This window comes from Antrostomus carolinensis, unplaced genomic scaffold (genome assembly GCF_000700745.2).
Source record: "Antrostomus carolinensis isolate BGI_N321 unplaced genomic scaffold, ASM70074v2 scaffold16190, whole genome shotgun sequence".
Taxonomy (NCBI): Eukaryota; Metazoa; Chordata; class Aves; order Caprimulgiformes; family Caprimulgidae; genus Antrostomus; species Antrostomus carolinensis.
In genome coordinates, this window is record NW_010286613.1 from 28,122 (window position 1) to 43,354 (window position 15,233).

A 15,233-nucleotide genomic window follows, 5' to 3' on the forward strand; every position below is an offset into this window, starting at 1 on the left:
TTTCTCGTACAGGAATAAGCAGGTACTGCAGAGAGGGGAAGCCCTCTGAGCTCAGAGAATGGTTCTTTTAGTGCATATAATGCATTTCTGTCACTTTTTGTAAGTGAGGTCACATGAGCAGCTTACTGAAGTGGAGACTTAACGTGGCATCTTGTCCTCTTTGAGCTATCTCAAGAAGCCCTTGTTAACAAAATGAACATCAGCTCTTTAAGATAACCCATCAATCAAAATCACAAGTAGACTTTTTGTAGCAGACCTTGAAGGTCAGCAAGCCCCAAGGGGGAATAGTTGCTCACTTGTAACAACATTGCAAGTCTCTAGAAATTCAAAGTTCAGGACTATTTGTGGGAGCTTCTTAAGTCCTCACATCACTTATGCTGGTCCTTGGATCACTTAGATCCAAGCCATAAAGCTTTACACAGAGGAACTTGAACAAAACAGGCCTATGAATTCTTCAGCCCCTTTTTTTTTTTCTTTTTCTTTTTTTTAACCTATCCTTGTTCTCTGTTCCAGAATTCCTCTGCTGCTGTTACTCATGTAAAAGAATTATATCCTGAACTGTGATCTGACCACTAATAGACTTAGGCAGTGAATAAGCAAGCATGGGGTTTCAGTTTCTTCTTAAGTTTAAGCAAATTCTGTCATCCTGTGAAGCCCTGCTCATCTTGGAAGGTGTCTGGATATTTGTGGCAACATTGAAATATGGTATCATGGTAACTTTATTTTGATCAAGGACTGCAGAGTTTTTTGCACCTAAGAAGTTTCATTACGTTGGCCTTTGGTCGTTCTGGTGCAGCTGGGACTTATCCTGGAAAATCTTTGTAGTCAATGTGATTGGAAAAACTTACCTTCAGGTATTTTCATTTCTAAGGAAGAAATTTCAGAAGGAAAATAGGTGTGTTGATTTATTAGTGCTAATGGACTTTATGTGCTTTCCCATAGGAATAATGAGCTAGTTCCCCAGAAACATCTGGCCAGCTATCAAATCACCAACATCTGTACTGCTGCCACTGCTGACCCATATGTTGAACACATGCCAGTCACTTTACTTAAAGGAGTTTGGAGGATAAATTGAGAAGCTCTTCACTATAAAGAAAATTTTTTTCTGTTTTTATAGGATTATTTTAACTATTGTTCTACCTTTAATTTTACCATCAAGAGAGGCTTTATAAGCATTTAGTGAAATTTTAAAATGAAGTGAAATTTTAAATAGTAACACCAAGAATATTTTCCTAAAGTTATAGTGATTTGGATTCAATGTCTGTTGAAATCAGTCATAGAAATCTTCTACCAGTTTTCTTCTGTAGTCTAGTGAAATTCTTTGTTCTGACTGTAAAGGAAGTCCATGAACAAAGTCAGTTTCTTCAAGCAAACTTGTCCTTTCCATTATATTATGGTTTTATGATATCAAATATGATTGCAAAATAATCTACAAGAATAGACAGACAAAGATAGATGTTGCAGGAAAAGTTTTTGTTTTTTGAGCGTTCCTTGCCTGTATCTTTATCCAAGGCCAATACCTTTGCCTTTAATCTAGATGACTCTTTTTTTGGCACACTATGGAAGAGCCCAATGGCTCTTACCCTGTGGACCATACACGAACCATTTAGTGGCCTGCAGCTGAAATTTGTGTGAGGATACTGCATCTGGTATGTCAGTAGTTCTGGTGGATAGGAGTCGTAAAAGTATCTGAAAAACACAAAAGCCACTGAATTGAACCCTTTGCAGAAGATTACTTGTATGAAAGCCTGTACCTGCACCAAGACTTAGCTATTGGACTTTTCTGTTTTCCTTAGTTTACGTTGCAATGCTTCCGTATGTAGACTAGCCTGAGAAAGAAGATTGGGTAAAGTTAGTAGGTTCACAGTACTGAGAAACAAAATTGATGTTACCTAATCAAGAATCAGAAGAAATAGCTGAAATGTTTTGTGGCTGCTACTTTTGAACAAATTAGAAAGACACAGTGATTGTGAATACTGCCATTTGGTGTCTGACTGCCCTTGTGGGTAATGATCCTGTTCCCTCTTGCAGCTGAGGGCTGAAAGCTTGATGTGTGGGCACATGGGGCACAGTTCTTGAGCCAACTGGCACTTCTGGGTTAGAGAGTCTTCATTATTGAACATACAGGACTGCATTATTGCTTCTCTACATAAAGACAGTTTTCTTTGTTTGAAAGTTGTTGATAAATATAGATTTAATCTAGATTTTATAAAGGAGGATTTTCAAGTCTTATTTGTGACCTTAACTCTTTAATGGGACTCAGACTTAATTTCTTGTATTTCTAAACAAATAAAGTGTCTAAACAAAAAAGAAAGAACCCGTGAAAAACAAACCCCTTCCCTCAAATGTCATCTTTGTTAAGCTAATGCTGTCTTTTAGCTGTTATTCTCTTAGATTTTTAGAAACAAATCATAATGGACCACCTAACTAATTCATCTGGAAATCATGAAGTAGTTCATGACCTTCTGAAACAAACGTATTAGTTTTCCTACTGCCAGTTGAACCCCTTAATCAGAAGGTCAAGGAAATTATCTCTCGAGACTCCTGTCTGATTGCTTTTCTGTTAATGAAAGGATTCCCAGAAGAATGAAAATACTTTTACATCTTCCTACTTTCTCTTGATTGACTCAAAAGAGAGATTTTTGGTGGTTTGTAAATAATGCAAGTCTTAAACTATTTTGTACTTTCCTTTCCTTATAGTATTTAATACACCAGAGGTACACAAATAAAATATCTCAGTTTCTTCTACGTCCCACAGTTACAGGCAACTTTGAAGTGTGTCCCTGCCAGGAAATGTGAACATGCAGTGCAGCAATGTACCAGAGACAAACTTTAGAGTGTACTCAGTACTCTGGACACATCTGGATTCTAAAGATACGTTTTATATGTTATACTTCTCCATAGGTAACATCCCAGTGCTCAGTGCCATATGGGTCATCATCAGTGCCACTGTGTAAGTCAAGCAACAGAGAGGTCTGTAGCATTTTTGGCAAGCCCCACTTGCTTGCTCTCCAAGCCCAGTTAAGTGAAATGTACAGTGCACTTGAGCTCCAGCAGACCACCAACATAAGTGCCCTTTCTTTAAGGATGACATCTGTTCCTCTCCAGTAGTAATACCTGGCACTGTGCAGAGTTGGCACAGCTTTTACTTTCTCTATGGTTTGCATTTGCCGGAAGGCTGCAGGAACAATTTTTGACCATTTTTCCCTAATATTTTTTGGACAGTCTCTCTCCTCAAGCAATGTAAACCAGCAATATCTGTATATAGACACATTTTACTTGTGCATTAGCTGTGTCCCCACCTAATTGCATTTTGGACTTTCTGGTTTTCATATGGCAGTGGTCCACAGTTACTATGACTTGCTTGCTCTTGAATCCTTGATTGTACATGTCCTATACATGTTGTCATTTAAGTATTGTCCTCAGGTAAGAGGTTTTTTTACTCTGTGTAGACCTAAAGTGTTCAGAGTGCTATGACAAATGACACACTGCCTCTGGCTCTCAAGCCAACCCCTACTGTGTTCATGAATGTGCAGAGATTCTTCCACAAGTCTGTTTTGGTTTTGGAAACAACACTATATGTGCTAAATATCTCATTCCAAAAGTACTTGTGATAAAAGTAGTCTGGGAAATCCAAGGAAGAATGATACCCTTTTATTCTGTCCAGCAGTCTGTGGGAAGAGATTACCTGATAGACTGAATCCTAGAGACTGCAATAAGGGTATTATCTTTGCTTATAAACTAGCCCTGTGCTAGCATGGGTAGTGCAGTCATTCATAGCATTGAGAGACTTCTCACACCTGTGGAAAGGTGATTGCTACGGAAACCCAGAAACGATGAGGTCGTTGTTCTGCACCATCGCCCAGTGACAGCAGCATTTTTGCATGTCAGTGTTTATTAACATGTTAGAGTTACCAGGAATGATTATCTTCCTGGCTGTCTTCAGACATATGCGTGCCCTAACGGTACCTCGAGCTCCATCTTTCACTGTCTATTCTTTTAACAACCATGTGAGTTTTGAGAAGTGCACAGTTACAGTTTAATAACCAAACTGTTATGTACTAAAAATTAGTAGAAGAAAGTGTGCAAGACTTTGGCACTGGAGATTCTGCTCCTTCAAAGGAATTGCAGCCATATGTACCACTTACCTACGCTGAAGAAACCAAACTGAGGGCAATCCACTTTATAGCCCAGTATAAATTCTGTCTAACACCATGTGAGTCATGGGTTGTTGGGCCAACACAGTTTTTGAAGCTGTGTTTTGACAACAATACTCCAATATGTGAAAAAAAACCCAAACCAAACAACAAAACCCCACCTCACAGCAAGAACATTACTTAAAAAGATACTGGGGGTTTATCTCATGCTATAAGGACATGGACCAGTTAGAACGAGTCCAGAGGAGGCCATGAGGATGATCCAAGGGCTGGAGCACCTCTGCTATGAGGACAGGCTGAGAGAGTTGGGGCTGTTCAGCCTGGAGAAAAGAAGGCTCTGGGGAGATCTTATAGTGGCCTTCCAGTAAACTGGGGAGGGACCTTTTACAAGGGTAGGTAATGATAGAACAAGGGGAAATGGCTTTAAGCTGAAACAGGGTAGGTTTAGATTAGATATTAGGAAGAAATTCTTTCCTGTGAGGGTGGTCAGACACTGGAACAGGTTGCTCAAGGAAGTTGTTGATGCCCCCTCCCTGGAAGTGTTTCAGGCCAGGCTGGATGAGGTTTTGATCAACCTGGTCTAGTGGGGGGTGTCCCTGCTGAAGGCAGGGGGGTTGGAGTGAGATGATCTTTAAGGTCCCTTCCAACCCAAACCATTCTACGATAAAGTGATGATTCAGGGTTGATTTATTGTTCAAGCTGTTGTTTATTTTTACTGGAAAGCTTTTTTATTTTCTAAGGAGAAATGATAGCTTTTCAGTTCGCTATATATCTTTGCAACTGTGCACAGGGTTTTAGCCTGAAAAAAAATAGAAGTGGATGCTTTTTTATGTGGCAAAAACTTTGTTCGTTAGAATAGTTAGATCAGGCCTAATTTAAGCAATGTAAACTGTTTCTGTGGATCTATCTTGACAGAGAAATGTTGATGGTTAAGAGCTGTCATTCAAAGCTATTTTGCAAGTGCTTTGTGCTGTACTCCGTCTTGGGAATTGGGTGCTACTTGCTGTACCTTCCAGTCATCACTGTCTGTTAGTGATGGATCAAATAAATCAGATAATGTCATTTCTGCTTCTAGTCTGATGGCTGTTAAACCTAAGAACTTAAATTATGTGAAGAACCTAGCTACCTACAGATATGTAACTGCTTGTGGTTTTTTCCCTTGTAGATTGAGAGAACTGTTTTTATATATTGTTCATAGAAAGCAAATTAAAAGCATAGCTAATGTTGTTGTAGCACAGCCATTGTTTTTTCTTCAGTTATTTTGGTCCAACTACTCCTGTTAAAATTGTGAATTGATATTATTAAGTAATAGCTGACATGTTTGAACTTGGCAGATATGAATTTTATGAATCATCTTTTGGAGTTCTGTTTTGACGGAAGAAGATAGCCATGGCTTTATAAAAAGTCCAACCACAGTCCTCAGGGCTTTTACTGCTCTTCTGGATCATCTTACCATGTTGATGCTAGATGTCAGTCAGCCTTCTACTGCACAAATATTCCCAAAGAACTACTTGCTTTATTTATCTGTCAGCGGAAGCCTAGTGGTATCATAAAAGGTTAATAACACATCTGGTCTCCTGCTTTCTGCTGGTCAATTGATCTAGTGTTACTCGACGTTGCTCACTATAAAAATAAGTAGTTGCACCCTATAATTACAGTGTAAAAATACTGTACAACTGTACTGAAATGCAGTATACAGAAATAATAAACAGCTAAATTTAATTACTAGATCATTTATTGTATTCACAAAAATACTTCTATTACTGGTGCTTCCAGAATCACTCACCAAAATAACCCAAAGTTAATGGTTTAAACATTCATCAATGTCACAAAAATCAGCTGCATGTTTCTTTCCCTTCTCCCTGTACAAGATTGTATAGTAAATAAGCTGTTTAGGTTTCAAAAAAAAGTAGAAGAAAAAGAAGAAATAAGTGTACTATAGGAGTGTTTGATTCAGAAAAGGGTGTGGATTTGCTGGTGAGGGCAGCGGTCTGAGGGGGTGCTTGCTTCCTATGTAATGGCACAGCTGTGCCAAGGCTGAAAGGATAGGTTTGTGCATATGAAAACAACAAACGACTAATTTTCATGCCAAGATAGAAATTTTCAGATAGTGCTTCATGGTGTTGATTCCTGTTGCTGTTATTGGAAGTCAGTCTTCCCACAGACCATTTGGAAAATGGTTTTCCTAAGTGTCTTAGCTTTGCTCACATTACCAAACTACAATAGTGGATCTGCTGCTCTGAAACTCAAATTGCACCAGACTTTCTCCTGTCCAGTGTCCCACGTGGCAGACTGCTGTCCAAGCTCCCAGCACAGGCAGTATTACTAAGGAAAGACCAGGTATTTTTATGCTTGGATGTCTCACAGCTAGAATTTTTTAAAGCCCTTGCAACTTTTAGTACATTTTCTTAAGTTTAAAAGCAGTCTTAAATTACACTTGGAACTGAGCAGAGAGTTAAATGATGATAGTAGGAGCTTGTAAATAATCCTACCCATTGATTTCTGGTTAACTGAGATTGCCCATAGCTGTTAGGTACAGACAGAGAAGGAGGCACAGATTTCTTATTTCTTCTCAACTTGGGCAGAGTTTTCTATCAACAGGTACATGACGGGATATTTATCTGATGTTATAAATGTAAATAAACTCATAGAGAGACTGTTAGGTAAAGACCTTGCCCCTATGCATAGTAATGGAAAGCTGGTTGTTTTTTTTTTCCTGTCTGATATATATTCTTGAAGGAGTGATTAGCTCTAAAGACCTCATACCCTCTCTTTGCTGTCAAGGTGGGCAAAGTCAAACTTCCCTTTCTCCCATTTCCAAAATTGACTTTGGTTTCTTGCTTTTGAATGTTTTTCACTCTGCCTTGTTAAAAGCAGCTGCAGGAGCTGAGTAGAAGGCAAGAGATGCTTCCACTTGGCCCAGATTCAGAGAGCTTTTGGGTTTTTCTCTGACCAGAAACAGTTTGGAGCAAGCTTGCAGTTTCCTGCAAGTGCTGGTGTAGCGTCCACTGTGATGTTGTGGACATCATATTTCCATAAGACTGCTGATATGTTTATTAACGTTTATTAATGTCAGTTGCATCAACTATGTTTATGTGTAAGAAGACTGCCATTCTCAGAGCAGTAAAACTCTTGAGAAGTAGGGTATTAATAAAGAGCTTTGGCCCTACCCTACACTCAGCAGAATGATTCAGGTTAAATCAGAATAAAACTTCCAGTGCCTGACATTCTTTGCTACTAGCAAAAGGTCACAAAATACAAATGAAGCTGAAAGTTACAAGAAGTTGTTTTCAAAAGGAGTTTAATGAACGAATGGATTTTATGTTCTGCCTTTGCAAACATGACACAATTTGTTTTGCACTTATATTTTTTTCAAAGTAATCTTAAGATCTAAGAAAACCTCCCACCTGTTCATCTTGTTTAATGATGCTTTTTGAGCACTCTTTGTTCTTATTTTTTTACATAGGTTTAGAGATCATTGCATATCCAAAAAAGTAGAACTCTGAATTTTATCATTTGTATCTCATGTAGATGTGCATCTGGGTGTGATTTTCTGCTGTGTACATTGTTTTCTATGCATCAAATTGCAAATAATATGTACTTAAATTCTACTGCTGCAAAATACTATTATATTGTCCTTTAGTTTGGCAACTCTTAAAGATGCAGAAAATTTAATGGACTTGAAAGCATTGAAAGGAAGCTATTGTTCAATAAACTGTAGCTTTCATTCATCCTGTTACTAATAAATGCAAGATGTTGAAGGGAAAGTAGCCAAATATTAGTGTGGTCCTAAGAGACCAAACAAATAATGGAGCTACTTAAATTTGTCATTCTTCTTTCATGATTACACTCAAATCTAAAATGTACACAGATGTTATTTATGTATAGATAGTTTCAGTATTTGCTCCCACTTTTGGTTTGTTGAGCATTGTTAAATCTTTTTAGTGATGTTTATAATGTAATGGTTCCCTTTTTTCTGTTTTTTAAAAGTCTGTGGGTTTTTAAAATTTAAGTTCAGCATGCATTCAATTATTGCAGAGTGTAAGGAATTATTAATGTAGTGGAGAGCTGTTTTGTTAGCAGGGTGGTCTTACCTTGTCAGTTCTGTGGGCAAGGTGCCAGCTTTGATTCACACACAGAAGCATAATGGCAATGACAGTAACTTTCCTTTCACATATGCAGGTCGTGGCTTGCACTCAGTTCTATGACTTTGGTTTTTGAAGACATCTGGGGGTTCAAATAGTAGACCTGCTCTTATGTGAGCCTCAATTACTGCACGACAGAAATGCTCCTCTGTGCACAGAGGTGTCTGGTGCTTAGATTGACTTTATTTTGGGAAAATGGTTCCCATGCTAACATTCCTGTGTTGGACTTGTGGAAGGAAAAGAGCATGGATTTGGACTGATTGATAATCCAGCAAGCTGGAAGTTTCTTAACCTCCCCTAGTGCTCCCTACCTGAACCCTATAGTTGCTTACAGAGTAAAGAATCTCAATAGCTTGTGAAGATCTGGCGTAACAGAGGGAAGGAAATGATCTTTCTCTATGAATGGCTATCATACGTCAATCCAGATTTTCTTGCAAATCTCCTACCTGTGTATTCCCTGAGACCACATCTGCTGGCCTTCATGCACTGTAAGAAATCCGGGGTTTATAAGATGAAGGGAATCCTCAATGCAAGCTCTTGTGCTACTATGTGCACACAGACTTGCTATGCACTTCAGTGAATCGTTTTGTTGAGATCTTTCCTTGAGTCTATGTTGCCATGTGTCTGGAAGCCTGAAAAAATAAGTAATTCCTCAGAACACACCCAGAAAGAGTGGCAAATTGGTGTATGGCAGTTTTGCATCTTTGATTCTTGTCCTAAGGATAAGGCTGCAGGAGAAGGGGTGGTGGCCTGGACACAAACCTGGAGGGGTGTTCTACCTGACTGATAGCAATTTAAAAACACAAGAAGCAACTGCTGCCAAGTGAGTTAGTGTAAGTCATTGAATGCACTGTTTACATGACATGAAGAACTAGTCAAAGCTGTAGTTACAATATTATTTTTCCTGTATCTGTTCAGTTACCTAAACTCTGCTTGTTCTTTCCCCAAATAGACCTCCAGGTGGTGAAAAAATAGAAAAAATATTTGAAAAATGCTGGTGCACCAGTGTTGGGCAGACTGATAACATACCTCTTAAATCTGTTTCTCCCTGCAGCACTTTGCTTCAGCAAAAACATATAAATTCTGCAGCTTCTTCTGACATACCCACATTGAATACCACAGAAGTCAGTGGTGTTACACTGGTGCAAAAGCTGGTGTGAAATAGGTCAGGAGTCCTTTGTGATTTTTATTGCATTAGGTATATGAAACATAGCTGCTGCCTGTTTAAAGGAAGTAATACATCCTCTCTGTCAGGATGGATGTATTTCTGTCAGAAGGAAGCTGTCACTCAAAACCAAGCTGTGCCATTCTTGTGATGAAATAAGCATGGATGCTGTGCATGCAAAGCAATGTTTTTCCATCTGTGTGTGTTAGACTGAGCATAATGTAATTTTTGGTGTATGTGAATGCCAGGAACCAGGCGAGAAGCCCAGCATGCAGACTGGTTAGCTGCTTGGCCTGGCAGCTCTGTGCTGCCAGTGGAGCAGCACCGCCAGCGTGGTATTTTGTCATAACTGGGCTTGTCTCCAGGAGCTAATTTTTAAACACCAGCAGTTCAGATGTGAATTTTCCAGAGGTGAGCTGTGTTTGACCAGCTGTGTTTGACTGTCACAGACACATCAGTGGAGGTGTCAAGTGCTTTGTGAGCGCATGATAAACAGTTTGAACAAAATTCTCCCCGTGAAAGGTAGTGTTGCCTAACTTTCATGAAGTAGTTACTGGTGTGCTCAAAATCCAGAGCTGTCTGTATTTTCACTTTACCTGTAGTCTTAAATCAAAAAAGGGCTTCTGAGGAACATGAGAACAAACTTTGTTCTTCACCTTCCTATTTATTTCAATACTAAAGGAAGACAAAAAATACATAATATCCCCAAATTCTTGATGGTTTTGGTTATGTCTTGTTTCTGTTCAGAATAAATATATTTGCAGTTTATCGTATGTTATATGCTGCTATTGGGAGGGTGGAAGCCAAAGGCTGTGAAAGATGATAGAATGTTTTTCCCAGTGTGTGCTTAGGCTTAGAATTCAGCTTTTTGCAAGTTCATAAATGTCTAAAGCTTGCTGTATTTGCACAGATGAGCACCTGGGTTTTCAGATAGCAGTAAACCTTCCTTGGGATTTGGAAACTCCATACAAGGTGCATTAAAAGCATATAATTAATCACTTTTAAAACAAAATGCTGAGGCTACCTGCTCTGTACAAGCAGAATGCAAGCTGTCCATTGTTACAAAGTAAACTGCACAAAGCCCCGTGATTTCTAATTAAAGGTCTAAGAAGATCCAACTGAGCCAGTAACTTGATTGTCTCAAACACCTTTTAATGCCTTACAAGAATGAAAAAGACCTACATATTCCCTTCTCAACCATCATTTCTGGAGTGCCTGCAAGCAGGAGTAATTTTTTGTGACTGACCAATGGTGATAAGGAAGCAAATGACATCTTATGGGTGTTTGCAGCACATCTACAATCAGCAGACATAGGGTTTTTTTGTACCATGCTTTTGATGTTAGGGCTCTGCAGGAGGAATGAAGCTATATACCATCACAGTTTTTCTGTTATACAATGAAAAATAAATGACACTTAAATATTTTTGTCACACTTGTCTCAGAGTAATGCAGAACTTAATTTAGTTGAATGCAGAATTTTCACAGTTAAGAGGTTTGAAAATAAAATGCTTCATGGTTTCTAGTTTGCAACCTAGTATCCCAGGAAGCTGCTGAAATCTGTTTCCTTGGGTTGTACAACTGTCACTGACTGTCATGGCTTTTATCTTTCACTGGGGCTGTTATTTCTCAGGACGATCAGGATACTTCCACATTCATAAATGCATTTCATTCAGTTCTCGGATGAAGAACTGCAGTTCTGCCTTTATGGGTGTGGAAGGTGAAGCAGCAGCGTAAGGCTCTGTTGGCGTTGTAGGAGTCCCTGCTCCCATAATCTAATGATACAAGGAATATCCCTAAGAGAGCATGTGTAGTTGAAGGAATATTTCCATGGCCTTTTTAATACGATAAATAAAAATTGTGTTTAGGTTTCCTCTAGAAATAAGAATAAGCACATAGGTATGATCTGGCAAACAAAAACCTGTTTGCAAGATACTGTTTTCCTGACTTAATAATTTTGTTTTGGTTCATAGCGCACAGCTAACTGCACTACAGTTTAGGTTGTGTTAATATTTCCATCACAAATCAAATTTTCAGTATTGTTTTCAGCTGTAAAAGTCTGCTTCAGTCTGAAACTTCTGGCAAGGTGTTTCCCTGCCTGAGAATGAACTTCTTTTTCAACTGAAGTAAATCTGAATTCTTAATTTCTAGGATTTTATTAGCATTTCCAGAGTATTGGTTGCTGTAATGGGAATGCTGAAGTGATTCTCTGGCTGAAAGATACAGCATGTGCTTGTAAAATACTGGTGATTTAATGTACAAAAGATATGTTGTATTACCTGTCTAGTTAAATCACCCTTTGTGGTAAAGGGATTGTAATGCTTATTGTAACAAGCAAGTTAGTTGCCCAGGGAGATACAGGGGAAGGCACTGAGCAGGCTTTTCGACAAAACTTTGCCAGTGTATGCTAATCTTGACTTACAGTATTGTAGCTGCTCCTTTGCTGAGCTGATCTTTGAGTGACTTTGGTTTGTGTTACACTGCAGTGAATTACATGGTGATGTTCAGATGAATGTGGGGTACGATTAGACTGAAACTCCATTATCTGGCCAGTCTTCAGGAGGTATAAAGTGATGCATCTCCTGCCTGTACTGGAACTACTTGCCATCCAGAAGAGTGCAAGAATGAGTTATGTCACAGACTTTTTCTGGTAGAACTTCCAAACAAAGTAGTGGGCGTGGTGTGGATTACTGTCTCCTGTGTCATTAAAAGTAATCTTGGGAACTGATCCCTTCCTTGCCCTGTCTATGAATTCTGGCACCCATGGCACTTCTTTATATGTGTTTAGGCCACTTGAAAATGGCGTAGTTAAAGGAGATACTGTTTTCCTGACTTTAGAATTTCATTTTAGTTCATAGCAGACGTGATGTCAAGTCCTGCCTGCTGGCTGGTGTCCAGACCTAGCTCATGTTAAGAGGGAGAGAATTTATTCACACAGCATCTTTCGTTCATCCTTCAGTTGTGTTTTGCAAGAAGTGCCTCTCAGCCCTCCCCCTCGCAGTACTGTGAAACAAAAGCTTCAGCTTCTCTTTGTAATCAGTTATCTCACAAGCTTCCATTGTGCTGCTGTCCAGCAGCTTATCTGAAGTTGCTATTTGTGTGTTGGTTTTCTCTAGTCCTTCTCCTTCCTTCTAGCATGTGTTTACTCTGTGTGCAGCTCTCCAAGCTGTACCAGTATGTGTGTTAGAAAGCTAGACCGACTGGAGCAGGATGTCAATGCCTCATGTTTTTTCCATTCTTGAGGCAGGATTTCACAGCAGTAGATCACCTGGCATGAAACACTGCTATAACTTTAAGCTGTTACTATGTTATCAAGATACTGCTTTCATAAACTAAGTTACTAAAACATTTCAAAGAGTTACTGTTGAAAAGCACAGCTAATGAATGAGGATCGGCATTTCTGTGTGCTAAAGAGATGTCGTTCTCTGACTTTAGTATCAATATGCAGCAATGTCTTACAGCTTTACAAGAACTTTGAATATGATTTTTCACTCTTTTATTAAATGTAGCTATTTTATCATTATTTATTCAGTTCAGTGCAGCAGTGATAGTCTGATTGGTGTATGACAGACAGCTCCTGTCACCAGTCACCATTTTGCAGTTCCAGAACTTGCATCACATAAATAATTTTGCCTATTCAAATATTCTTTTCTCTGGAGTTCTGTGGGAACATTGAAAATGTTGCAGTCTTCCCTGTATACTGGAAACTGCTGTCACTTATGTATAGACGGATGTTTTGGAAATACGTCTAGTTGAACTGCCCAAATGCAGTGTCAGTTACAAAAGCCATCTTAGACCCTGCCTGTGCTCACTGGAGTCTGTGGGTGTCCTTCATTGACCTCTAGAATTTGGGTCAGGGTCTAGCTGCTGAAAGCAGTCACCTTTTTCTAAGAAAGTATTTGTATATTATGTGTTGCCTTTATTATGCACGTGTAGTATTTAGGTGTCTTTTTAATCACATTACTGATGAAAGCTGTATTAACTACTAGTGTATTCATATTGCAGATTTGATGTAACTATTGATGTTCCTGTTCAGGACAATATTAGTCCTGTGACTAAGATGCCAGGTGCTCACTATTAACCTCTAGTTCTTTCTCTCCCCTACCCCTTTTTTAGAGGCCTTTGAGTCTTTGCTTCGTTTTGCTGAAAACCGCACAAGTTCCCTCTTTGAGACAGCTTACAGACCTATGGCAAAAGAAGCAGCAGAGCCTGTTAAAGAACTTTTTACAGACATCTCTCTCTACATTCTGGGCGCAGAGACTACAGTGGAAAGTGCAGTATTACGGTTCTTTGACAGTCTCTTTCCTCTGGTGTATAGTCGGCTAATAAACCCAGGAATTACAGATTTATCAGAGGACTACACAGAGTGTCTACGGCTTACAAGGCAAGACATAAATCCTTTTGGACGTTATTCTAAAAACATGGTTACAGAGCTGTCAAAATCTCTTTGGGCAAGTAGGATGCTCAGCCAGGCCCTCAGTCTGGGCATTGAAGTGATAAATACTACTGAACACGCAGCTCTCACGAAGGAATGTAGCAAAGCTCTAGTGAAGATGCAGTACTGCCCGCACTGCCAGGGCCTGACGCTGATCAGGCCGTGTGTTGGATATTGTCTAAACGTAATGAGGGGCTGTTTGGCCAGTGTGTCAGAGCTGGATGCACAGTGGAGGGAGTATATCTCCACGCTGGAATACCTGACTAATGAAATGGCCGCCTCACATGATCTGGAAATTGCACTGACGGGAATCCGGAATTCCATCAATGAAGCCATCCTGCACGCTCAGTTGAATGGACCACAGCTCTCTGCTACAGTAAGTGCTTTCTAATTATTTTCTAGTCCCACTTATCACTTTCATTACTTGATGAATAAACATTTAAACCAGTTGGTGTTGTCTTTGCATCAGTTTTTAGTCTCCAACTAGATCTTTGTGTAATAGTCTGTGAAAACATTACAGATAATTATGATGGAGTTCAGTAGCGTCTGCTTTGAAATGAAAGGAGGGTGGGGGGAGGTTTGTCCCTTGGGAAGCATCGCTGTGAAGCAGATAGCCCTGGCTTGTCTGCAGAGTTTTCTAAACAAAATGTATTATACTTGATGTCATCAATGTATTTTCACACTTTAAAACATTTGATTCTGTAATGCTGGGAGTAGTGTTTCCCTGGCGTGTAAGCATTTGTAGTGTGTGAGGACATTTCCCAGGCACTGATATGAGGGGTTAGAAGAGTGGGCTTCTAAATAAAGGCAGGGAAATTATTATTATTATTTTTTCATAATTTTACAGTCCCTTTACTTTTGTGTTGACTGAGACATCAGGAAGGTAGTATGGGTCTATAATGAGTACACCCATCATACAAAAGTTGGAAAAAAGAGCATGAAAAAAAAATTAAACTTATTTGACAGCATTTATTTAAGTAAAGCATAAAAATACACTTAAAGTGGATCTGTTTCTGTAAGTAGGTAGGTTAAGGAGGAAATAACTAGGATGGTGGAACTGTCTCATAAATAATAGTATCATATGACTGGCAGGGATTCTCTCAAGGTGTTGAAGATTAGACCAGAAGTTACTGAAATGACTAATAATGCGTCTGACTACATCTGCCTGAAGGTCAATGTCAATGGGGAAAAAAATGTAGCAGCGTGGCCTTAGACAGGGTGAAGATTAATCTAAAAAAATGCAGATAGAACTGCCTGTCTTGAAAGTAAAGGAACTCTTGCAAAGAACAAATGAGAAGGAAATGCACAGATCTAAAAATTTAATGCCCCTGCTG

At 39.2% G+C, this 15,233-nt stretch overlaps 1 protein-coding gene across 1 annotated transcript; it reads left to right on the forward strand.

Annotated features, from left to right (window-relative positions):
• Positions 1-13,580: 13,580 nt before the first annotated feature.
• Positions 13,581-14,324, forward strand: LOC104531806 (glypican-5; the record flags this gene model as incomplete). Its single annotated transcript, XM_010176810.1, has 1 exon — positions 13,581-14,324. A coding segment is annotated over one exon (710 nt), but the record flags the coding sequence as incomplete, so codon positions are not given.
• Between the last annotated feature and the right edge of the window lie 909 nt (positions 14,325-15,233).